At 40.5% G+C, this 26,346-nt stretch overlaps 2 protein-coding genes across 13 annotated transcripts in view; one reads left to right on the top strand and one right to left on the bottom strand.

The window, feature by feature from the left end:
• ADD1 (adducin 1) overlaps positions 1 to 7,631 on the top strand; it is a 48,627-nt gene extending 40,996 nt beyond the window's left edge. For 4 of the 9 annotated variants that reach the window (XM_060778027.2, XM_060778029.2, XM_060778030.2 and 1 more), the window contains one exon: positions 5,353 to 7,631. In XM_060778027.2, the coding sequence (XP_060634010.2) occupies positions 5,353 to 5,717 (365 nt within the window). In that variant the 3' untranslated portion in view covers positions 5,718 to 7,631. Of the gene's footprint in view, positions 1 to 1,677; positions 1,713 to 5,352 lie in introns of those variants that run through there. The other 5 variants (XM_060778033.2, XM_060778035.2, XM_060778034.2 and 2 more) reach the window with 2 other exon arrangements.
• A 2,621-nt stretch (positions 7,632 to 10,252) lies between these two features.
• MFSD10 (major facilitator superfamily domain containing 10) overlaps positions 10,253 to 26,346 on the bottom strand; it is a 46,460-nt gene continuing 30,366 nt past the window's right edge. For 3 of the 4 annotated variants that reach the window (XM_067468948.1, XM_067468949.1, XM_067468950.1), the window contains exons 11-13: positions 24,984 to 25,031; positions 17,710 to 17,799; positions 10,253 to 10,622 (exon numbers count right to left, since the gene is read on the bottom strand). In XM_067468948.1, the coding sequence (XP_067325049.1) occupies positions 10,408 to 10,622; positions 17,710 to 17,799; positions 24,984 to 25,031 (353 nt within the window). In that variant the 3' untranslated portion in view covers positions 10,253 to 10,407. Of the gene's footprint in view, positions 10,623 to 12,123; positions 13,883 to 17,709; positions 17,800 to 24,983; positions 25,032 to 26,346 lie in introns of those variants that run through there. The other variant, XM_060778024.2, reaches the window with a different exon arrangement.

Consider the following 26,346-nt stretch of genomic DNA (forward strand, 5'->3'; position numbering starts at 1 on the left):
AAGGAAGCTGCTTACTCCCTTCAGTCATTTCAGTTGTGTGTGTGTTTTTGTTACCTGTCTCAACCCTGAGACAACTCTTTTGTCTTTCTTTTGTGCTATGGTGCTATGAAAAGATTCCAAGTATAATCAAATTACTGTATACCTTTCATAATAATAAGCACTGAAATGAGCTCAAGTGGATGTTTCACTATAACTTCAAGATGTCTTCTTGTGAAATCCCAGCCAGCATCAGAACGATTCCATAAATCCATCTCCCCACTCATCCATAGTGATAATCTCTCCTATCTGGGGAAAGTACTTCATCCCTCCCAATAGGGATGCTTTGTAAAATCTTGCCTCACAGAGAGAAATTGGTCCCTTATTCCATAGCAACAAATCTATTGATAGAGAAAAGGAGTTCGGCTGGAATCCAGTTGAACAGTTATAAGTATTTAACAACCATACTTAGGGTAAATTCTAGCCTGCCTGAATTTTGTAAAATTCAGCTGTAGATTCATACTTCTTCAGTTGTAAGATGCACTCTGATTTCAGTACCACAACAACCAGAAATACACAATATACCTGTGATTCTAAGACGCACCCCATTTTCAGAGATGTTTATCTAGGAAAGAAGTGAGTCTCAAAATGGAAGAAATACAGTATATTTCTATGTTTCAGTTCCTTTAGATCTGAACAATATTTCTAGGGTTCCTTCATAGTAAAAAGGATGAGAAAAGCTGATTTAGAGAACGTCATTACTGAGCTACCTTAACAACCACCACCACTTCGATTACTCTTCTCCAGCATATCCCTTTTCTCCTGTAATTTCAGTTTCTGTTGGCAGAAATGTTTGTCAGCAGTCGTTCCTGATACTATCGTGTAAAGATTGGGTCTCCCTTGATACTGGAATGACTGGCAGTCAAAATCATCAGGATATTGGTGAATACATGGTTTATCTGTTGTCCCAGTTTGCATTACTCTGTATGCATTCCTAAAATGTACCACTTGTTATTTTGCTCTGATAGCCAGCCTAAAGAGACAGTTTTCAAAATCTTCAGGATTGCCTGAAATCATACCAAATTATTCATAATTTGGTACTTAACCTGGAATTAGATTGTGTAGACTCCATCCGCACTCAAGCCTTTCTGATTCATTGACTTCAATGTCAATAGAGTTGTTTAGGTCAGGAGTTCATCTGTGTTCAGCAGAACGCCCAACTACTTACAAAGGACAGTCATATTCCTGTAGAAGAAGGATTTGACAAAACTCATTTGTTTAAACTAATAGGTAAAACTGTTCGTTGAAGTGGCAGAAATTTCATGAATTCTGCTTGGTGGTTGCACATTTCTTAAGCATTATTGTAATTGGATTACACCTTTCGTTTTCTGTTTCTGTTCTAATTTAGATTAAAATTTGTTTCTCCTGTGGTCTCTACCCAACGAGAGCAGGGACAGAGACATCTTTTAATCACATTTCAACGGACTGGTATAAGCAATAAGAGAGGTGTAATCTAAGATTTGTTCTGTGTGTTTTTTTAACCCTGAGATTTACCACGTGTGTTTCAAAGTTGTCTGTTCATACCACCTCATTCTGTATTCTATAAGAATGGGACTGCCCATTCTTTTAATATAATGGCTGTGATGGATGCATAGATTCTCTACTTGTGCTTTTTTCTTCTTGTGGCTGCATTACAAACAGGAGGTGGATATGCTAAAGAGTACCTGTTGCCATAGTAAGTACCATCCCATTCCTGTTGCTGCTGCTTTCCCTGACCTGTCTGTGCTTTGCTTCATTCTCTTGCATCTTCTGTGATGTTTTCTCCTTTTGTCGGGCATTTATACAGTATGAATATGCTTAACTATTTCAATTGCTTTAGAGGAAAAATTACATCATAATTACATTAGTAAAACGATAGTCTGTACTTTAAGGATGTGAATTGTAGCATAAAACAACAACAACAACAACAAAAAACAGGGAGCTGCGGTGGTACAATTGGTTAAACCCTTGTGCCGGCTGAAGTGCTGACCTCAAGCTGAGTGGTTCGAAGCCACGAGACGGAGTAAGCTCCCATCTGTCAGCTCCAGCTTCCCTTGCAGAGACGTGAGAGAAGCCTCCCACAGGATGGTAAAACATCTGAGCGTCCCCTGGACTACATCTTTGCAGATGGCCAATTCTCTCACACCAGAAGCAACTTTAAGTTTCTCAAGTCACTTTAGACACAGTTAATTTTTTAAAATGTCCCAAAGGCTGTAGGAAGTAACAGATCTTTGCCTCTGAAGTCCTCAGTAATGCTTCAGCCTCAGACAGGAAGATCTGTTATTACATTTCCCTTCCACATTGGCCACAAGACCAAACTGACCACTAAAAGCAGGTATTTTGTAGGGGTATTTGGCAGATGTGACAGTGAGGGATTTGTTGGATGAAGGGAGGCATCAGCTATTAGATACATTTCCAACATAGAATGAAATTTAGATGTTGTTCTGAGGAATCTAGCTCAGTACTTTCCTCTTGCTAGCAGAAGGAGTAGATCTTTGGTTAAAAGAAGAAACAAGCCCATGAAAGGGAGAAATGGGTCAGATACTCGTAAAGTGAGCCAAATACTTTGCCTTTCTGGCAAAAGTCCAACATGGCTTTGGGTGAAATAGAGCATTTGAAATTGGAGCATTCATCTTCCTGAATGCCCTTAGCATTAATACCTAAATTACATTTCAATGTGGCTTCCAAATGAAATGTGTATGTTGGTAGCCACATAAGCTATTGCTCAAATCATCACTTAATCTTTTAATCTTAATTAAAGGATTTTAATCTTAAACTACTAATTTCTTCCCCTTAAAAAAAGATTAATTACTATTGTGTTGCTTCTTGCATAAATAACAAAAATTGTTAAATTGACTTTTTTGTAAAAAAAAAAAAAAAAAGTAGACGAGCTTATTTCATACTGTTGTGTTGATGTTTCAGATGTCTATTGTTTTCAGGTCTCAGTGCAGGAATGGGAACCATGCAACCTTTGAACCTCTGTGGCCCCTTAGGCTCCCCACCCCTCAAAACTCAAACTCTTAACAGATTCTGCCTGTTTATGCAAAACATCCCAGCCAGAAACCTCCATTTTCAGCTAAAGAACACCTCTGGCTTTGCCTTAAATATTCTTTCAGCTCACCATCTTCTTGCAGAACATCCCAAAAGAATGAGGGCATCACTTGCAGTTTCAGAAAATGGCATACCTGAAGAACCCCAAATGATGTTCTGAAACTATATACCCAATATACTCACGTTTAAGACAAGAAATTTCAATCAAAAATCAACCTAAAAACACTGGGTTAACTTCTCCCCAGGTCAACATCATCAGTACTATAGCTTAACAAAGTATTGAGTAGAGTGGTGTAAGGCGCGTTTAGTCCAGTGGTTCTCAGCTTGTGGGTCCCCAGATGTATTGACCTAACAGAAATCCTAACAGCTTGTAAATTGGCTGTGATTTCAGGGAGTTGTAGGCCAAAACACCCGGGGGCCCACAGGTTGAGAACCACTGGTTTAGTCTGTCCTGGGAGAATCTAAAAGAAGCCCCGCCCCATCTACACTCTCCACTATGGTTCCACTTTAGCCCATTTTGTGTTCCTGGGTGGGGAAATAGCACTGGTCAACATTGGTGATTTCCCCCTCTGCAGAACACTCCTCAACTTGTCCATGGGTCAGATCACAATCCATAATTTTTCCCTCGGCTTACTCATGAGGCCAACTTATACGTGAGTATGTACAGTAGATACTGGCTCCTATTCATGGTCCCTTATCTTCATGCTAAACAAAGGGACATTTGAAACAAGACACAAAAAATGGAAGCAGACACGCATCACAAGCCCCTCAGGGTATAAATGTTCCATGTCCTTCCCCTTTTGAAACTGACTAGAACCACATTATGAAGCAGCTCTTTATAGCACCGTTTTAATGAAGCCGTTTTCCTTGGCAGATTTATTCATGCCCCAGTTCATTTTCTGACAATTAAAAAATTGTGCTGCATAAAATGTAGTATACTGACTGAAGAAAAGTAGTGGAACATTTAAAGTATTTTGAAGAAAACTAATTACCGCTTACAAATTTCCAAATGGCTTTATCCTCTGACTCTGCTTTCAAATTACCTTAACATAATTTAAAAGTCTCTTAACATTTTGTTTTGCTGAGTTTGATGTGATTTCTCTCTAATACAACTTTTTTTCAGCTGTTTTAACTTCCGAAGATTGTTAATTGCAAGATAGAAAGGTAGTATTATGGAAGTTGGGGGGATGCATGCTTTTGCAGTGCAGCTTTTTTCCACTCAGAATTTTCCCCTCCATTGTGGACATTTTGCAATATCTGATATCAAGGGAGGTCTTTTTGAGAGGACATTTTTGCATTCTGAAAATGCGGGGACATTAGAAATAGGAAAAATTGCATATTCGATTTGTATAAACCAGTGGTTCCCAACCTGTGGTCAGTGGACCACCAGTGATGCGAAAGAACAAAAATATGGTCCATGGCCTCACCACGGTGGCAACAAGAGTGACTGGTCCTGCAAAGCCCTCTTATAGTGCCAAGGCAACGGGAGTGTCAGAAGGGGAGAGACTGACTACCCACGAAAAATTACTACTACCACATCAGCTCTAGATTATTAAATATGGTTTTCTGTTGGCGAGCAGATTTGTTTATTTATTTATTTAAAACATTTATATTCCGCCCTTCTCACCCCGAAGGGGAATCAGGGTGGAGCACAACATACAATGGCAAACATTCAGTGCCGGAACATAAATAGATTATACACATATGTAAATATTAAAATAATTTATCTCAACATTAAAACCACTGTTTAAAACAGATGGCGACTAATGGATACCATATGTTCTGTATCAGAAATTGGAGCTGATGTGTTCTATCCAATGCAGTTTTCTGAACCAGCACTCCAAATAACTAAACCGAATCTAAAGTTGACCAAAACCGGATTTGTAACCCTTTTGGTACTGATGCTGGAGAGTGCTCCCTGGTCAAAAAAAGGTTGAGAACCACTGGTATAAACTAAGTAATCCACACTTCAGATTTCCAAGTATATCTAATGAAAGCAATATATTTTTATATATACTTTTAGAGAACTGTATCAGGAAATGATGTCACTTTAAATACATCAGCAATTTTTGACACATTCTCTATTTTTGGTATAGATTTGATTTTTTTAAAAAATCGAAAACAATAGAGGAGAGACAGGTTCCAAAGGAATACTGCATTTGTTTGCCCTGGGATTTTGTTCCGAGCTCTGGATATTCTTCACTCAGACAGAGCTGATTTCCGCTAAGAGTCTGTTGACGTCCTAGGCACATATTAATATCTCTGTCCTGTTGATTGCTTCATTAGAGAGGCAGCCTAACCAGGCTTGCAATTACGACAGTGATGCTGCAACTTTCAAGCAAAGCCTCCCAGACCTCACCCCTGATGAGACTTCAGAAGCCCTTGGCATTTCAACCTTTAAAAAAGAAGACGAAGAAGAAGAAGATGATAAATGTGGCAAAGATGTTGCTCAAAGCCAGACTGAATGTCCCCCTGAAACTCAAGATGCCCCCCCTCCGCCTGGCGAAGAGGCAGCGGCCCCGTCGGCTGAGGAGGGGGCAACGGCTGAGCCAGGTGGGGATGAGTCTCCTGGGAAGTCTCCGTCCAAGAAGAAGAAGAAGTTCCGTACGCCTTCCTTTCTGAAGAAGAACAAAAAGAAGAGCGACTCCTAAAGAGCTTCAGAAATCTTACGTTTTAGAATCTCAGTGTATTAACCATTAGAATTTATCTGATCTTACTACGTGACCATAATTTCCTTTTTGTTTTTATGTACAACTCGGAACAAACTTTAATTCCCTCAAGTTAATTGCTTGATGAATTGAGATTATAACAGAACATTTGCAAGAAGGTGCTAGCCCTGTTTATTGGAGCAGTAACTCACTCAATATGTTAGCCGTGATTGGAGAATTTATACTCTTTCAGAGATTGGGGAACTGCTCCCACCATTCCTTACAATTGACCATAACTAGCAGGGGCGGATGGGATCTGGAGTTGAGCATCTGGAGGGCCACAGGTTTCCCTGACTTGATGTAAATTGCTTCCACAGAAACGCCCCCGTGGAAGATAGTGGGCCACTCTGTGTAACTTTGAAAGCTCATGTTGCTTTGTGTATGAAGGCATACATTTTTCACAAAGTCCTACGTGATGTTGCTATCTGCTCACTCTTAACGTTTGTCCCAGAGCATACCCTTGTTGTAAAAGGTAAAAGGCTAACAGCACGAGGATCACTGCGTTTATGCTTTGAGAAGTTGTATTACTAAAATGAGCTTCTGCACTGTGTAATTAGAAATAACGTTACGCTGAGGCTTGACAGAGAGCTGTTTTTTCTCCCTTCTTATTCTGTATTGTAGCATAGCTGAAATTTAAACCTGTGTGTAAGAAGAATGAAGTAATTTTGTGGTGTTTCCTGCTAACCCTTCTACCTGTTTTCTAATAAATTTCATGTAACCTTTTTCCACAGAATAAAACGGCTATTTTACTAGTTTGTTTTTTAGCAAAAGCGTGTATTCAGCATCACCTGAAAATTTGGAACATAAAAAGGTCTGACGAGCATCATGTCATTTTGAAAATTTAAATATAAGACCTGCTTGCTGCTCCTTTCTGAGCGCCCCAGGGAGGCTGCCTACATCCTGGCAGCAAGTGAATATAGCTGGGATTTCACAAAGCTTGCTGTTCTCTTCAGCTTCTTGGAATTCACTCATTTAAAATGCAGTGCAGTGACTAAGCTGTGTTGTGCCTGTGGATATTTTAGAAACACTTTTGTTTTCAAAATTTGGTTTACTTCATCAAAAACTGAGTTATTTCTAGTTGTTAAACAAAGCAAATTTTCATATATTATTGGAGGTCCGGGGAACTAATAATACTGACTTTTATTAATTAACTTGAATATAGTAATGAGTAATACCACTTACAGATCATGGCTTTGTTGTATAATCAAAATCTGACAAGATAGGATTGTATGCCTTACAATTTGTGCTTGAAGAAAGTGCAGAAAATTAAAATGAATTCAGTAACTGGGCGCAGCTATATTGTAAACAATGCCTACGTTAGGTTGCAAATAGTTAACCTTGGGACAGTCTAAAATGGCAAATGATTTTTACTTCCAGCATGACAGTGCAGAAGCATTAATGGGAGATAGGAGTTAGTGACCGTGAGTTTCCTGCCACAAAATTGGCCAGCAATCGGCACTGACCACTACAGAACAAGAGAGAGAGAGAAATCCGAATAAGAATATTTAATATGGATTGCATGGCACTAATAGCTTGAAGCTTGTTTATTAACTGTGTCTCCTGTGAACACCAAGAACCTTTATTGTGTCTCGTTGCCAGGGTTGAAACTGTATTACAAAAGCCATTGCTCCAGTGCTACTGTCATACAATGCCAGGACGTTTATGCAATGATTTCTAAGTTCAGATTTTGTAGTTTTCCATTCTTTGTATCGCAGCATGAAACCTAGCTGTGTATGGTGCAGTTATTCACTGCAGTGGGCAGTATGAAATGGAGCAGGGGCAGGGAACAGTCTTGTATTTTTTTCCTTCTTTTGCTGTTTAATTCAGTTCTATTCAAAAATAAAATTCTTTAAAGGAGATCTGTTTCTATTTTTTTTTTCAGCTCAAGCAGTGTTGATTCTCGAGATGCTTTAGCATTTCTCAAATGTTCCATACTTACTTACTTTCTTAGGTGATCCCTCGTAGTCTGAGGATGATGATCCTCCAAGTGTAGTGTCTTGGCGGTGGGGCCATAGGTGGCTGTGGAGACCTATTCTTGTTCCGCATGTTCTTCCGCTGTGAGGACATCGGTTTCCAGGTGGAAGGCGGTGCCAGTCAGGGTTGGCTTGACATGTCATCCTCTTGGCACATTTCTCCCTTTCTCCCTCCATTTGTGCCTCTTCAAATTCCACAGCACTGCTGGTCACAGCTGACCTCCAGTTAGAGCACTCAAGGGCCAGGACTTCCCAGTTCTCAGTGTCTATGCCACAGTTTTTAAGGTTGGCTTTAAGCCCATCTTTAAATTTCTTTTCCTGTCCACCAACATTACATTTCCCGTTCTTGAGTTGGGAATATAGTAACTGCTTTGGGAGATGGTGATTGGGCATTTGGACAATATGGCCAGTCCAGCGGAGTTGATGGCATAGGAACATCACTTCAATGCTGGTGGTCTTTGCTTCTTCTAGAACGTTGACATTTGTCCGCCTGTCTTCCCAAGAGATTTGCAGGATTTTTCAGAGGCAACGCTGATGGAATTGTTCCAGGAGTTGAGTATGACATCTGTAGACAGTCCACATTTTGCAGACATATAGCAGGGTTGGGAGGAAATAGCTTTATAAACAAGCACCTTGGTCTCCCACAGATGTCCCGCTCCTCAAACACACTCTCTCATTCGGAAAAATGTTACACTCACATGTTCAGTGCACTTATGTAACCATCGGAAGATGTATCTAGTTAGATGGGTTTGGAAGGTGAGTTGGCATTACATCACTTGGGTTGCTAGGAACCTGTCCATATCCTTCCTATCCTGCAGGAGGAAGCTTACTGCAATCTTTCATACTGCCCTATATCACACAAACCAACTGCCTTCCATCTGGAAATCTATGTCCTCACTGCATAGGACCTTGTGGATCCAGAATAGGTTTCTACAGTCATTTGTGGACCCACCACCAAGACTCTACACTTGAAAGACAATCATATTCGGCTACAAGTGATATAGCCTATGATGATGATCACACAAACCTCCCAGTGCCTGTGGTGTGGTACAGTTGGTCACACTGGACAACATGCATGGCTGAAGGAGCATTTAAATGTATATATTAGGTGTCTTCACCAATATAGGGAACATTTAAGGAAAGTACCCAAGGGGCTTATCAGAGTTATCATGGTGGGTCTAGCTGCAAAGGATTATCCTGCAGTGGAGGCTACCCATAAGACTTGGGAAGAAACTTGAGATCCTAATGGTGGCTGATGTGGACCCAGTCCACCAGAATAGCCTTGTTCCATTAGAGATTGCAGTTTAATACACATTTCTCATGTTTTATGATAGAACCAATTAGGAAATTACATTTATAATACAGGAACAAAAATTGTGTTACAGTTGGCAAAGTGGACAGCAACTGTTTTGAGTACCAATCATACCTTTTCCATCACACCACCATTTAAAACACAACCAGTTGAGTTGCAGATCAGCTCACAGGCAATGCCAGTATAGCAATACCCTCATGGGACATTGTTAAAGTCAACCAGACAGTTCAGGAGTTTCAGTCCTGGGGGACACATCTGGTTACAGTCATGGGGAGTTCCACTGCCCTCAGACAAAACAGCAATTTTAGTAAGACCATGTTCTACTTTCATTGCTACTAGAAACCAAAAAGGTTGGGGAGCATAGGTGCAAGGCATACTATTGGGTAGCAAAAAGTAGTAGTGCTTCTTCTGTTACCCTTTAGGGCATACTACAAACCCATTTCAAGAATTGCCAGACCAGCCAGCATTCATGTTCATACTCTTCTTTCCATTTACAGAGAATGTATCATTAGTAGCTGACATGTTTTTAAACATTTAAATTGGAAACCTGTCCTAAGATGGTTAAGCAAATGGCTATGGGTCTGATCAGGGAATTGTACAGGGAATTGTACCTTAAGTTTTAAACATCTTCTCACCTATATGATGTTTTGCAAACCTGATTGCAGAGTGAAAACACAAAGGGTGAAGGACAAGTCAAGTGATTGGACCTGCCCCTCGGCAAGCGTCAGCTGATGGAAGGGGTAGGACGTTAGGATGGAGATTTTGTGCCTTCAAATTGTTGTGACTTCCAACGACCTTTAGCCTTTTAAAGTTGTTCCACCTTAAATCAACATTGTTTTGGTTTAGTTGCCTAGTAAAGTTTTTAAAGTGTTTAAAAAACTTTACTAAGGCACTTCATATGTGTAAACTGCATATGTGTATCTCTATATACCTGAATTAGGACCTCCGTCAATATTTTAAAAATAATTGTTAAGTACCAGTTTCATCTAATATTTATCTGCAAATAGTTGGATTTTGTTCTTTCTTTCGGCCACTAAATTTACCAGTTCACATTTTTCATGTTTGAGGACAGATCCAGAGGCCTAAGTGCTTGAACTGGAATGATTTGCAATATGCAAGAGAAGAACTTGCTTCATACTGTATAAAGGCACAGTGGTGAGCAGACGCTTTTGAAGAATCAAATGCAAAATCCATAATCTCAAAAAGTTTTATTTGGGGAAACAGAATGTAAAAAGATCAGTATAGTACAAAACATATTCTATTTCTATATGATATCTGGAAAGCTAGACATGAAAAAAATAATACTCAGCCACAGTATGCACTATTCTAAAAGCTGCACATAATGTTACTAGAAAAGATAGCATCGCTCATTTTTATTCATTTGAGGTATACTCCATCCTTCGTCATAAAAGCTATTTCCTGAACCAAACCGTAACCAAGCTTCATTTATATAGCACAAAATACAAAGTCTTGCTGTTGTTTCCCAAAAGGGCCCCATGATTCTCTTAGTTATTGTATTACCTTCATTGTAGAAGAAAATGTTGGTTGAGTTCCAGAAATAATCTGTGATGTAAACATGATTTTTAAAAACACTCAGAAGTATTTCAGTTACATTTCTGATTAAACAAATCACTGTGAGAAAATAATACAAAGAGTTACTTAAAAAGTAACTGGATACATGCAAAATCATTGTGATACATACCTAGAGAATCTACCTCTAGGGAACCAAAGATAATTTAAAAATAAACAGAAAACAAAATAGAAAAAGATGGACACAGAGTTATGGTGGTTCTAATTGGTTCTATTATAGCCAAGGAGGGCTAGCAAGACATGTCATTATAGTTTAGCTAACATGATATTGTGTGTTTCAAAATTCAAATTGTTCAGTAATTTGCCATCTATTAATATGATTATAGCATATGGCATCACCCACATCACCATGCTAAGGCCACATTTACAAGTTGCCTACAGTCTTTGAAGACAAATTCATTGTTCAAACATTTTAGACACGTAGGATATGACAGTAAGTGCAAGAAGAAATTGCACCCCTCCTTGTATTTTTTTGGGTACATGTTCCTAAGACACAAGTGAGATACTAGTGTGGTTCCTACATGATTTGGTTATACAAAAATACTTTGAAGGGAAATACAATAAAGAATTTGAATTTATGACAGTGATCTATTTCAGAGAAAATAGCAATGATACTCAAAATTACACTGAAATATTAAACCAATTATTCTGCTCCTATGTTTTCTTGTTGTTTGCCACCAAACATTACATGTTACAACTTTTTGCTATCAAACCTACCACCGTTTCCTGTTTTTGCTTTAACATAAATGAACTCTGGAATTTTGAGAAGCAGCAAGGAGTACTATTAGGCCACTTCAAATTCCAAATTTTCATAGTTTACTGTATTCTAATCTTAGTAAGAAATTAGAAATTGAATGATTTTTATCTGCATACATTTATGAGTCTCTGAACAATACATTCCGGAGGAAATGATAGAAAACATCAGAGGAAACAAAAATCATCAAATTTGCAGCATATGTTCTTGGTTTTACTGGAGTGACCGAATATTCCCCTCTAAGGTTAGAAACAGCTCCAATTCGGTGCTCCTATTCCGTGTCCCATAGAGAGACACATGTCTGGTGTTAGAGGGCTGGCAGTATGATACAGATCAAGAATGTCAAACTCACTTTCAGTGAGGACCACATCAGCTTTATGGTTGCCTTTCAAAGGGCCATTAAATGGAGAATAACTATAATTTTATTACATACAATTTTATTTACATAATTTTTATTACATAGTGGTTGATGCTCTTTAGTTTTTACCAATTTTGGATTTCCCAGGTGCTGTTGAATGACAATTTTCATCACTGGTGATTACATGCCACATAGACTGGGGATAATGGGAATTGCAACCCAACATCACTTGTGGCTGTGAGGTTGGAGAAAGGTTAGAACAGGCATGGGCAAACTTTTAACTTGGGGGCCACATTGTGGGCCAGAGCAGGTTGAGTAACCCGGGCAAGGAGGGGGGAGGTCAGGGGATTGGTCTTTGGGGGGGGGGGGGGCGTTCACACACAGCAGCTTGACTGGTCCACGGCCATGTCCAGGAAGTCGTGCTCATCAGCACCAGACCCGAGCAGAGCCTCTTCCTGGCCTGCACCTCGGCCTCCACTACCATGGGACTAAGCTGCTCCTTGCCAGCACACTCCCCTTCTTTTAGGCCCCTGCCCCCGGTGACAAGGAGGGCAGCTCCTCCTCTTCCACCGCCACCACCTGGACATGTGGCTGCGTAGGGCTCTCCTTCCCTCTCCTCTTGCTCCAGTTTTTCTTCTTTCCGAGGGGGAACTTTACCTTGAGGAAAGTGACAACAACAGTGGAGGAGGTGGAAGAGGAGCTACCCTCCTGTTTGCCAGGGGCGAAGGTCTGGAAGAAGGGGAATTGTTGACTCCACACATGCCAGTGAGGATCAGTTAAGTCCCATGGAGGTGGAGGCCAAGGTGTAGACCAGGAAGAGGCTGGTGTTGCAGCCATGTGTGATTTCCCTGGTCTTCTCTCAGCATGAGGATGTAGGTGGGCCACCACGGCCTCATGCTTATAGGAAGGTGAAAAAGAGGAGGGCTTGAGAAAAGAGCCCCAAGGGTCGCATCTGGCCCCCTGACCTGGGTTTGCCCATACCTGGGTTAGAGATATTTTAAAGTCAGACACCATATCCACAAGCCATGCACCTAAATCCATAGGCCACTCTTCTGACTGACTGAACTACAGCCTTTCAGGTGTTACTGTATCACAACTGTCAACAGCTCTTGTTACGATGTCTCATGATGAGCGATACAGGAACTGTAGTCCAGCATCTGGAGGACCATGAAAAATGACATGGTGGACTGGATTTAGCCCGAGGGCTTTGTGTTTGACATATGTGGTATAAATGGAGTAAGGGAAACTCTTGATCCACAGAAACTCTCCCAGTTTTTAGCCACTTAAAAGGATAAGCATTGTAAGACAATGTTTACTTTACTGACAGTGAAGTCTACCCTGCTGAGGCAAAAAGAGAACTGAATCACATTTTCTGTGCACCCCAGTGCACTTCTGAATACAACTCCCATAATTCCTCATGATTACCTATGATGCAAATGTACAGCCCAGTATCTGTAAGGCAACATGTTTCTTATACTTAGTTTAAGGCAACATTCATCCTACTTTACATCTTGTTAAGTCCAATCTAAGAGATTGGTTTGCTGATCAAAATATACATACATGTATACATATACATGATAAAAACGTGTTAGGGAACTTTTCTGTAGATATTGACTACAGATTTTGGAGAGTTGTAGTCCAGCAGTTCCAGATCAGGAAAGAAAAAGAGAGAGAGAGAAAGAGATGAAGTGCACTATGTGTAGACCTTTTGGTTTTTTAAATATACTTTTCTTCAAATACTTGACAAAAAAATTGATGAAAACATTTGAGGATTGTTACATTACAAAGACCGTTCATCATAGTGAACATAAGAAAAAATACCCACAAGACTCTTCATTCTGATCTTTGTGTGTCCCAAATATATATAAATATGAGGCCTTCCTGGGGATGTCATGACCCAAAGATTGAGTTATCTTCCAAGACCATTTCATCAAAATGTGCAGTTCTATAAACCTGCTTCTTAGTCAGCCAAGTGAGCATGATAATTGTAGTGTCTTAGAAAATACGTGATCACTTATTCTACTTTCTTTGGTTCTTGAATGCTTCGAAGCAGAATGAAGGGCAGGAGGAACAAAGAGGCACAGACCGTGAAACAAACTTCAGCTCCTGCCAACCAGTATACTGGAAAGAGAGAAGAGAAGCTATAAAAACACTGTTAACAATTGTGAAAAATGGAAACTATCCCAAAGTGACCTTCATGACACAGTTCAGAAAAAAACTGAATGAGAATAATCTGATCGCTCCCACAGGAAGCAACTTGTTCTCTCCAGCCTAGGAAGTTAACACTGATCTGTTGGGAAGGGCAGAAATCTCTACTCATCAACAACATCCACAGAGCCCCGGAGAACTGGTGAAAAGCAAACTATGCAAATCCGAGACAGGAAATGCCTGATTAGGTTCCTAAAGGTTTACAGTAATAAAGTCACAGGGATAGGGGAATGGCTGCAGTGGGAGACCTGGCTTTTCTTGGAGCTTGTTTCAGCTTGTTGTCCACAGATATGTCAACACCAAGTTGAAGACATTGAGGAGGGAAAGAGTATGAAGTATAAGTGGGATATCTGAGTCTGGAGGCAAAATGGACAAAAGAGGATAATAAGGTCTAGACTCTAAACCTCTCTCTCACTGTGAGAAAGACCTAACAGGATGGAGAGAAGGGGGGGGGGGGGCGGAAGGACACTGCCCCAGACTTTCAAAATAGGGAAGAGAAAGGAAAAGAGAAAGAAAACAGAAAGGGAAAGATGCCCAGACTCCCAAAAAGGGAAGGGGAAGTGAAGGTACAGGAAAGGAAAGGAAAGGAAAGGAAAGGAAAGGAAAGGAAAGGAAAAACTCTGAGACGCCCAAGATGGAAAGGGAATATCCCAAGAAAAGAAAAGAAGAGATGAGAAGGGAAAAGGGAAGGGAAAAGGGAAGGGAAGGGGGGAAGGGAAGAGAAAGACACCCAGACTCACAAAAAGGAAAGACACCCAGACTCACAAAAAAAGAAGAGAAGGGAAAAGGGAAGGGAAAGGGAAAGAAAAGACTCCCAGAATGGGATGGGATGGGATGGGAAGGGGGAAAGGGGAAGGGAAGGGGAAAGGGAAGGAAAGGAACAGAACAGAACAGAAAAGGAAAGACGCCCAGACTCCCAAGAAAAGAAAAGAGAAGGGAAAAGGAAAATGGAAAGGGAAGAAAAGGAACGGAACGGAAAAGTAAAGATGCCCAGACTCCCAAGAAAAGAAAGTAAGAGATTAGAAGGGGAAAGGGATGAGAAGGGGGAAAGGGAAGGGAAGGGAAGGGAAGGGAAGGGAAGGGAAACGGAAATACACCCAGACTCACAAAAAAGAGAAGAGAAGGAAAAAGGGAAGGGAAAGGAAAGACTCGCATAATGGGATGGGATGGGAAGGGGGAAAGGGGAAGGGAAAGGGAAGGAGAAAGGGAAGGAAGGGAACAGAACAGAAAAAGGAAAGACACCCAGACTCTCAAGAAAAGAAAAGAAAAGAAAAGAAAAGGGAAGGAAAGGGAAAAGGAAAAGGAAAATGGAAAGGGAAGGAAAGGAACGGAAAAGCAAAGATGCCCAGACTTCCAAGAAAAGAAAAGAGAACAGAAGGGAAGGGAAAGGGGGAAAGGAACGGAAAGGAATAGGAAAGACGCCCAGACTCCCAAGAATAGAAAAGAGAAGGAAAGGAAGGGAAAAGGAAAATGGAAAAGGAAGGAAAGGAAAGGGAAAAGGAAAGACGCCCATACTCCCAAGAAGGGAAAGGTAAGCCCTGACACATTCACAGGCAAGATGAGCCTCCTCCTGCCTCACAGGCTTCAATTCTGGGGTCCCCAACAAAGCTCTCCCTTCCTCCTTGTCCCTTTTCTCTCTCTAAGGCAAGCAACGGCATCAAATTTCTAGTGAAAAATGATCCAGCTCAGAAGATGATACCTTTTCCTTCCCTCGCCTCTTCTCTGTTGGCTGTATCCTCTCAGAAAGTTATGGGGACCCCAACATAAAGAGATATGGAGACCCCACCTTTTGGGTCACAACTCACACTATAGGAAACTTTGTGCTAGAGTAAGTTCAGTTTCACACAAGATAGCAAATGCAAACTAGCCCAGTACTGAGACAGTTCCAATCGGAACGTGTGCCTGAATGTAGACATGCACATACAAATCAACCCACACAGGGATAAAAATATATCTGCATTTCTCTACGTCTATAGTCAGTTTGTCCAAAACATGGCTTTGAAAGTTTCAGTGAGTAATTGAATAACAAATGAAAACCAAATTAACCCAAAACCAGAGTGCCAGCTGCTGCCATGGTTTCTCAAGACTGCTGCAAGCTTGGTCTTTGTTGCTGAGTTTTAGTATTCCTTACTCTCCTGTTTCTCCTTACCTTCAACATTATATCAATCTGCTGCCTTCTCTTGCCTTTTTTGCTTCTCCTGCAACCATTTCAACTCAATTTAGCTGACCAAACTCACCTAGCTTTACCAATCTTTTTCAAGCCAAACTATATCTTGTCTCTCCTTTTCCTCTCCCACATTTCACGAGGCCCTTAAACAGAAGGCATGGTGCCTTATGAGCAAAGAAGTAGTATTTTATGGATTTGAGAGAGGCTGAAGAACTTGACAAAGATAAAAGACTTCCTCTGAGATATTTCCTCTTTAAAAAAATACCTTCTTTTCCCAATCCCAGAAATACTGCCTTACTTTGGGACAGTTCAACAAGGGAAGGGAGGGGTGTTCAACTAAGGCACCAAAGTGTTTCCATGCTTCTTTCTTGAAATAAGTATCTAGTAAAACAGCATTAGGGTGCCCTCGTGGTGCAGCAGGTTAAACCGCTGAGCTGCTGAACTTGCTGACTGAAAGGTTGTCAGTTCAAATCTGGGGAGCAGGGTGAGCTCCCAGTGTTAGCCCCAGCTTCTGCAAACCTAGCAGTTCAAAAACATGCAAATGTGAGTAGGTCAATAGGTACTACTTCTGTGGGAACATAATCATGGTGGCCACATGACCTTGGAGGTGTCTATGGACAATGCAGGCTCTTCAGCTTAGAAATGGAGATGAGCACCATTGCACAGAGTTGAACCCGACTAGACTTAATGGCAGTGGAAACCTTTACCTTTTTTTAAAAAAACCCAGCATGGTCAGGGAAAATCTAACAGTAAATTACCTCAAGCTAGCCCTAATATCAGACAGAGAAAAACACAAAGTATGTCAGAAGGAAAATGAAATAATCTAATCCCCATCCAGAGCTAAGAGTGATCATTTGTGTACTGTGGGATACTTCCTGACCTGGATTCATATCAATGCTTCCAGTTACAATTTTTCCTTGAAGGAGCCCTGACTATTGATAGCAAGGACATATGACTTCTATTTTGCTCCTTCAAAGTTAACTGAAAAACAAGAATAATTCCCAATTGAGGAACCAAAAATAATTCCTATTCTTGATTTTGACTAGAAATGAGTTGGTAAATCAATTGGATTTATCTATGTGTTAACTCATCCTCCAATAAATGATTCAATTGGCCTACTGTAGCTGAGGCGAAGCAACAGGATGCTACCCCTTTTGTCCAAATTCTTTAGAAATTCCTTTATCAACAGAATCAAAGATTTGGAAGAGACCACAAGAGCCATCCAGCCTAACCCCATGCCATGTAGGAACATACATGTAAGCCGCTTCGAGCCCCTTTGGGAGATGGGGCAGGATTTATAAATAAAGTTTCATTCATTCACACACTCAAAGCAGTCATGATAGGTGGTCATCCAACATCCATCCAGAAAAAGAGACACCTGCAATTTGAATCCACTTCACCATGTTCTAGTCTCCAGAGCAGTGGGAATCAAGCTTGCCCCCTCCTCAAGGTGTCATCCTTTCAAATATTCAAATGTGGCTATCACATCTCCTCTCAGCCTTCTTTTCTCCATCTTATCAGCCTTTTAAGGAACCACAACGTGTGTGCACTTGAAGACCCCTGAAAAAAATACCTGTGGCCGCTGTTATTGGCCCAACAGCTCTCGCCAGGGCTCCCAGACTCCTTAAGATGCCCATTACCGTTCCTTTTTGGCTTATCAATCCTGTGAAAACAAGAGGTAGAAATCAGTCTGTTTTCTTGTCTTCCATTGGCTTATTTTTCATAAAAGGTATAGTTCCATACCTTTTATGAAAGGCGCAGCTGGCTGGGAGTCAGCTGCATTAAGATCACTACTGACCGAGGTCATGAGTTCGAAGCCAGCCCGGGTCGGAGTGAGATTCCAACCAATTCTGTGTAGCTTGTTGTCGACCTTTGCAACCCGAAAGACAGTTGCATCTGGTCAAGTAGGAAATTTAGGTACCACTTTTGTGGGGAGGCTAATTTAACTAATTTAGGAGGCCATAAAAAATCTCCAACAAGCATGCAGAGAATGAGGAAGCATTTCATCAGTATGGCAGATGGACGGTGAAGTGACAGCTCCCCTGGTGGCCAGAAAAAAGTTGGAATGTTAAATAGCCTCTGACTGTCTGTCTATATGTGTAACAGAAAAAACGATGATCATTTTGCATTTCTAACTTAGTTCTTCAGCTTTTCCAGACAAAGGAAAAATGAATGCTAGCAAAATAGAGGATGCTACTTTAAATAAAACAAGTAAAAGGAATGCAATGTGTTGCTAATCTTTATATGTGTGTTCCTAAAAATAAAGTAGGCACAAAAATACCCTAAAATAGATGTGTTAAACTCAAGGCCCATGAGCCAAATTTGGCTTGTAAAGTCTCCTTGGGGAGAAAGAGCAGTATAGAAATAAATTATTATTATTATTATTATTATTATTATTATTATTATTATTATTATTTTATATTATTATTATTTTATGTAGCCCTCCAGATGTTATTATCACTACACGTCATGACTAGAGCTGATGGGAGGTGTGATACAGAAACATCTGGAAGTTTGTTCTATTTATTCAGGATAGTGGTGTTTGGATTTGATGCAAGACTTGTGGATATGATGTCTCCTTAAAACATCATTTAACTTTTCCCCAAACCTCAGAGCCTGTTAGACTGCAATTCCCATTATTCCCAGTCCGCATAGTGGGTAATCAAAAATTATGGGAGTTGTCATTCAAAAACATCTTGGTACTCAGGCACTGAACACTATGTAAAAATTATAGTTGGCCCTCTGTATCCAGAGAGATCCAATGGCCCTTTGAAGGCAACCATAAGGATGATGTGGCCCTTGATTTATTTTTCTGTGTCAGGGGTGACTTGAGAAACTACAAGTTGCTTCTGGTTTGAGAGCATCAGCTGTCTGCAAGGATATTGTCCAGGCGATGCCCAGATGTTTTACCATCCTGGGGGAGGTTTCTCTCATGTCCCCACATGAGAAGCTGGAGCTGACAGATGGGAGCTCACCCCACTCCCCGGATTCGAACCACCAACCTTTTGGTTAGCAGTCATGCCAGCACAACAGTTTTACCCACTGGGCCATTGGGGGGGGGGGGCATGATTAAAATGAGTTTGACACTCCTGTCTTAGATTTTAAGGGCACTACATATCCTAAAGGTACTATTTAAGCAGGATCAACTTGGATGGGAGATCACTTGGGAGATCACCAAGGAACAACGGGCGCTGTTGCCTCTTATTTCAGAGGAAGGAACTGGCAAAACCATATCTGAGTGTTCCTTGCCAAAGAAAGCTCCATGGAAATTCATGGGGTTGACGTAACTTTACAAGTGACCTGAAGGCAAAGATACATTTCTAACAATGTAGTATTTCAAATTGTAAAGGATATGAGCTTTTCAAAAGCACTAGCTTTTGGAATTCCACATATCTGTCAGAATGAGGACAGCGAATGAGGCCACTTCCTCCCAAGCCTCAGGCTGAAATAATAGCTGACATATCCATATCTGTTGACCTCATGTTCCTGCAAAGTAGTGGGTTGAGGAGGAGGAATCTGTAGTACAGCCAAACTGTATATTTCTCTTTTTTTCTCTACTTTTCTGGGTCTTGGCCAAGACAAACACACTCACACAAGATTTGCAAGTTGAGGGAAACCGGCAGGCAGTTGTGTTTGTGTGTGTAACTACACAATTTCTCTTACCAACATTTATTTTTACTCTAATTAGATGTAACTCTAAAATAAAAACATATATACATAAATTAGTTTTAAAAGAGGATTTCCTTCTTCTCTTTCATCAGTTACTCTATAGTTCAACCTTTTTTATTTCACTTTATATCCAGAAAGTTTTTTTTTATTGTGTCAGAAGTGAACTGATGATACAGTTGCAATGTATTTAAAAACACAAAGTTAAAAGCTTGGCATTATACTAAATGTCCTTTGACCAATAACTGGCCACTTGGAGTGCCTCTCAAGTGCAGACTGTGTAGATGACAATGGAACAATCAGAGTATGTTACTTCCAACAAATATTGGAATATAATTCACATTATAATTGCAAACCTTCAAGTCAGAAGACCTACTTGGTTATTTTAAAAGATCCTCCAAATGGGGTGGAACATAATTAGGATTATTTTGTGACAGCTTTTTTTGTTATTTGTAGTTTTGTTATTCTTAAAAGGTTTCTTTTAAGAAGGTCCTCCATTGTGCATGTGGTAGAGCTCAGACCACGTTGTAGTAGGTGGTCTGTGGTTTGCTCTTATCCACATTCACATGTTGTGGACTCCACTTTGGTGTCCCATTTCTTAAGGTGGGCTCTGCATCTTGTGGTGCCAGAGCATAGTCTTGCAGTGCCTTCCAAGTTTTCTATATGTACAGAGGAAGTCTCTCATTTGGATTTAGCTTGCCACTTTTGGACTCTTGCTTGCTGAGGTGTTCCTGTAAGTATCTCTGTAGATCTTAGTAAGCTATATCTTGATTTAAGGTGTCGGTGTGCTGGCTGATAACCAAACAGGAGATGTCAATGCCTTGTTCAATGTCTTTGTAGACAGCTGATTCTCTAGCACCAGAAGCAACTTGTAGCATGCAACCAAACAAACAAACAAACCAACAGACCTTTTCAGGACCAACTATGACAATCCAGAAAGTTTACTTCTCTCTATTTTTATATTAACAAATGAATATCCTAACAGTTTATATCTCTAAACCTTTACATAAAGTATTTTACTCTCTCTCAAATGCACATTGATAGAGAGGTTTCTTTTAAGAATTTGCCCAGTGTTTTAATTCTTCCACAAAATTATTACCTTGTTCATTTCTATTAATTCCACATCTTCATTGTCCAATCTTTCATAGTTGGCATTTCTGTCTTTTTCCATTATTTGAGCATAGAGGGTTCTTGCTACTATTAACATGTACTACATGTAGTATCTCATGCTCCTTTTTATTTGATCATCCAACTGTCCTAGTAGAAGGAGTTCTGGTTTAAAGCTGATTCTTAAGAATTTCTTGGATCGCCTTGTAAATTTGTCTCAAAATTGTTTTTGGTGTTTTTACAGGTTCACCACATATGGTAGTAAGACACTTCTTGAACCTCAATTTTCCAACATTTGTTATTTGCTCCTTTATCATTTTTTTATTTAAAAACTTATGCAGGATGAGGCTTTAAAAAGAAAACAGGCAGTTGTGTGTACATGTGCATGCATGTGTGCACTTTCAAGCTTCCTGTTGACTTATGGCAACCCCAGGAATTTCAGAGTTTTCTTAAGCAAAGCAATCCTCAGAAGGGGGCTTTACTAATTCCTTCCTCTGCAATACAGGCTACAGTACCAAGAATCCATTGGCAGTCTCTCATTCAAGTACTAATCAGAGTTGGTGCTGCTTATATTTGAAGATTAGGTGCTCTAAAGCAGTGGTTCCCAACCTTTTTTTGACCAGGGACCACTTTGACCAGGGACCACTTGACCAGGGACCACTCTCCAACATTAGCACCAAAAGGGTTACAAATCAGTTTTTGGTCAACTTTAGATTTGGTTTGGTTATTTGGGGTGCTGATTCAGAAAACTGCATTGGATAGACCACATCAGCTCCAGTTTCTGATACAGAACATATGCCATCCAGTAGTTGCCATCTCCTCGCCCACAGAAAACCATATTTAATCATCTAGAGCTGATGTGGTAGTTACCTTTACCTTTCATGGGTAGTCAAGCCTCTCCCCTCCCAACATCCCCATTGCCTCGACACTATAAGAGAGTTTTGTGAGACCAGTCGCTCTCCTTGTCATGTGTTTTCAAGGCAACAGTGTAGTAATGGTGAGGCTGTGGACCATAATTCATTCTTACGGACCACTGGTGGTCCATGGACCAAAAGTTGGGAATCACTGCTCTAAAGTATGTAGCCTCCTCTGCTGACCTAAGGAAGCTACAAATCAGGCACATTGTAGATACTCAACAGAACCAAGCATGTTACTCCTGCCCTTCCTTAAGTTTGTGAAATTGTGGTACAGGGTGAGGCAGCATAACTTCCTTTTTTAAAATGCGCGCCATTCAGTCAGTTGAAGATGTAGCGGAGCCCTATTGGTCTCGTTTGAGAGGTGGGAGTATAAAGTTTTGTCCTGACACAATTCAGTCGCCATCATGTGTTGGAACAGTGAGGAGCGCTTTTGCCATTGAGGGCTACTTTTTGAGCAGATTTGGAGTGGCCGGCCCGCTCTCCAGATTTGGTCCTTTGTGATTTTTTTCTATGGGTTTTTTTGAAATCCCGTGTTTCTGTGAACCGTCCAAGGACCCTACAAGATTTGAAGACCAACATCCAGGAAGAAATTGCCAACATAACGCCTGCTATGCTGGCAAGAGTCATGACAAATGCCAGAAATCAGTTTACTCAGTGTATGGAGAATGGGGGATGTCACCTACCTAATTTGATCTTCAAAACTACATAAAACAAAACTTTAGGTATGCGCCTACATTATAAAAAAAAATAAAAAATTCTGATTCATAAAATGGGTTTTATTAAGTTTTGAAAAAACGAAGTTATGCTGCCTCACCTTGTATTATCCAAATGATTTCTATTTCATTCTTGTCCCTTTAACTTTATTTATTCTGAATTGCTAGATTTTTACCCAAACTATACTTTTACAGGAAGCAAAACATTGCTCAGGGGAAATCCTGATAGGTGTTCTAACGTTCAGTGGAACTGTGAGGTTTACTTTTGACACAATTCAAAGGATGCATATGCTGCCAGGTAACATCCTGGTGTATTTACTGTCCTCGCTGTTTCACACCAAAGGAATGTGATAAGAAATTTGTTACAGCTCACACTGACACCCCTTTTTCCGGTATAGGTTTTCCACTTGCTATGAATCACTGCAAGAAGTGGGTATGGTTAACGGTGTGTATGATGACCATAGGACTGTGGTGGTTCCCTCTTCCTGGTCTCCTCCTTTCTGTTTCCATTTTGATTTTTGTGGGTGTCCAGCCATGAACTCCCTTGCTACTAAGCAAATAACTATTTAGTAATGGCAAGCACAGACCCCCAATTTATTCACTTGTTTCAGAGTTTTATCCTTAATTTCTGATGCATCTTCACCTGATTGGTGCTGAGGTTGGATTTTATTGCCTACATATAATATTAGCCAGATGACCAAATGACTATTTTGCTGTTTCACCATTTTGGCAAAGTGCCTTATCACAGAACTTTATTTTCCTTGCATTATTCCTAGATGAAGCCCATGTTGTGGCAACACAAGTATTTTGTTGCATAAAACCCTGTTTGTGCAGTACTTCCCAGTGGTAATTTGCGTTCTTCACCACGTCAGCATGACATGGAACTTGGCTGGTTTAGGGATCTATGGTTTTAGGATCTTACTACAGTGGAACCACGACCTAATAGCATCCCAACTTAAGAGCATTTTGAGTTAAGCAGTTACTAGACCCGAGTTTTGCATTGATATAAGAGCAGCGTTTTGAGTTCAGAGCTAGCGCCAGAGGAAGTGCTAGCACAAGTACAAGACTTTAAGGCCTCAAGGGAACAGCCCCTGTGCCTCGTGTTCTGGTCTGCTTTGGGAGTTCGCTGTCTGCTTTGCTCTTGAGGAGACTTTGGATTAGTTGATTTTGTGTGGTTTTTATTCTTTGTATGTTGGGCTTCATGAAGAGGGAAAGGGAGAGAGAGCAAGAGAGGCTGGAGTACAGTATGAAGAAAATGTTGCTCCTGCCTTTTCACTTTGTGCTTCCTTGTCACAACTTTGTGCTTCTACCATTTTAAAGTTGATCTTTCTTTTTTATTGTTCTATGTGAATGCGCATGTATACATTATTTTATTTTTAAAAATGGGGGGGGGGGTTGGGGAGCTGAAATGGATTAATAGCATTTTAGTGGGAAAATTCACTTTGAAGTAAAAGCAATTTGAGTTAAGAGTGCGGTCACAGAACAAACTGAACTCTTAACTCAAGGCATCGCTGTACTAAACAATTCCAATCTGTAATTTTTGCATCTGGTACATGATGAATCATTTAATTGTCACTCCCAAACTTGCTTTTGTTTCTCTGCAAGGATTCAGGGTAAGAGCTTTAGTTCCAGGCTGCAGCCCAGGATGCCCAACACAAAATCGTAAACATTATGACATTTATATTTGCTTGTTTTTTTGTAATTCGATGGCATAGTTCTCAAGTGCAGATTTTGTAGATGTCAATTGAACAATCAGAGTATTGTCGAAGGCTGGGGGAAAGATTCCCCCAGGCACTAACAAGCCACACCAAAAAAACTGCCAGGCCACCAAATGCTAATCAACGTGGTCAGTTGAAAATTTCAGACCTAGCTCCAGCAGACAAGAGTTCTTTGTCCCACCCTGGATATTCCACAGATATATAAACCCAATTTTTCTAGTTCCAACACTCACTACCTTTGAGGATGCTTGCCATAGATGCAGGCAAAACGTCAGGAGAGAATGCCTCTAGAACATGGCCATATAGCCCGAAAAAACCTACAACAACCTAATCAGAGTATGTTACTTTCTACAAATATTGCAATATTCTTCATAATTCACATTATAATTGCAAACCTTCAAGCCAGAAGACCTGCTTCATGATTTTAAAAGATCCTCCGAATGAGGTGGCGCATAATTAGGATTGTGACAGCTTTTTTTTTTTGTTGATTTGTAGTGGTGAATATCAGAAAAATTATGCACAGACCTTTTCTTTCTATTTTGTACATCAGTTATTGTTAGTGTTAAGACATTTTGTGTTGTTAAAGACACTCCTTCTTTTAATGTGGCCCATTAAAATGTGTAAGGCAAAGATCTGACAGAACGCCTCTGGCTGTGAGGATTCATATTCAATATACTGTTGAAACAACCATTAGAAGAGGAAGGTGCGGATTAAACAGCCACTCACCATAGCCGGACACCACTGTAGACAGAGTAGGAACAACAACTGCAGAAGCTGGAAGCAAGCGAAAGATGTCATTAAACCAGTAAATATAAATGTCTAAGTGAAAAGATATGCATATATGACAGACAAGAAAAGATATGCATATATGACAGACAACTATGGGTCGTTGGGGGCTAATATTCTGTAGTTCTCTAGGAAGTGTTCTACAAAGACTGCCAACAACTAAAAAATGCCCCATCACAAAAAGTGGCTCACTTGGGGTTCAAAAAACAACTGTTTTCAATGTCGAACTGTGTACATAAGCCCCTTAGTGAAGTGCATCTCCTAGAAGCTTTTCCACAGAAATAGGGAGAGGCCAAAGGGCACAAAGACAGCTTTGGGAGCCACAGGCAACAATGGCCACAGTCTGCCAAACTCTCTTTTATAGTTTGAAAAGCATCTTGGTGAATGAAACTTTCACCACCACCACTGAAAGTGAGACATTTTCCTCAATGTCATTAGCGTGAGGATTTGAAAAGGGACGCCATGATGAAATGGGTTAACTGGAAAGGCATGAGTCAGCAGCTGATTAGCTGAGCATGCCAAGGGCCAGAGTTCTGATTGGCCGCTGTCTCTGGCTTACTGCTGAGAGTAAGGGTTTTAACTGCCACTTTTCATTTTGGACAGTGAAGAGAGTGCTGACTGAAAGAAATCAAAAAGACGGATCATTTTAAGGCATGAGGTATATTTTAAAGACTGTTTAAAAGGATTATTTTATTCCCTCTATTTTCAGTGTGAATTCAGAGAGACGGCTGTATATAGTGTTGCCCTGTTTGAACTTCTGAACTGAAGTAAAGATACTGTTACTTGTTACGCAAGCCTGAGTGAGACTTTATTATACTACAGGGTATATCTTAGTTTCAAAACTGTGGTAATGCTTTTATTTATTTATTTACTACACTTTTATCCTGCCCTTTTCAGCCCGAAGGCAACTCAGGGCGGCGTAAAGACTGGCAACATTAGATGCCGAACACACATAAATACATCATTTAAAACAGGTTAAATCACATAATAAAATTTATAATAAAAAAGTTTAAAACTATAAAAATCAAAGACTTCCGGGTTAAAATCTATGTCCATTTGCATCGTTAAGCCGTTCCATATTCGTTCACAATACTGAGTTACAATGAGGTTCGAAGAGCCAAGTTTTCACTCTTTTCCTAAAGGTCAGGAGGGAGGGGGCTGATCTAATATCCCCAGGAAGGGAGTTCCACAGCCGAGGGGCCACCACTGAGAAGGCCCTGTCTCTCATCCCTGCCAAGCGTGCCTGTGAGGCAGGCGGGACCGAGAGCAGGGCCTCCTCAGATGATCTTAAATTCCTGGAAGG

The sequence above is a fragment of the Anolis sagrei genome, chromosome 5 (genome assembly GCF_037176765.1).
Source record: "Anolis sagrei isolate rAnoSag1 chromosome 5, rAnoSag1.mat, whole genome shotgun sequence".
NCBI classification, from domain to species: Eukaryota; Metazoa; Chordata; class Lepidosauria; order Squamata; family Dactyloidae; genus Anolis; species Anolis sagrei.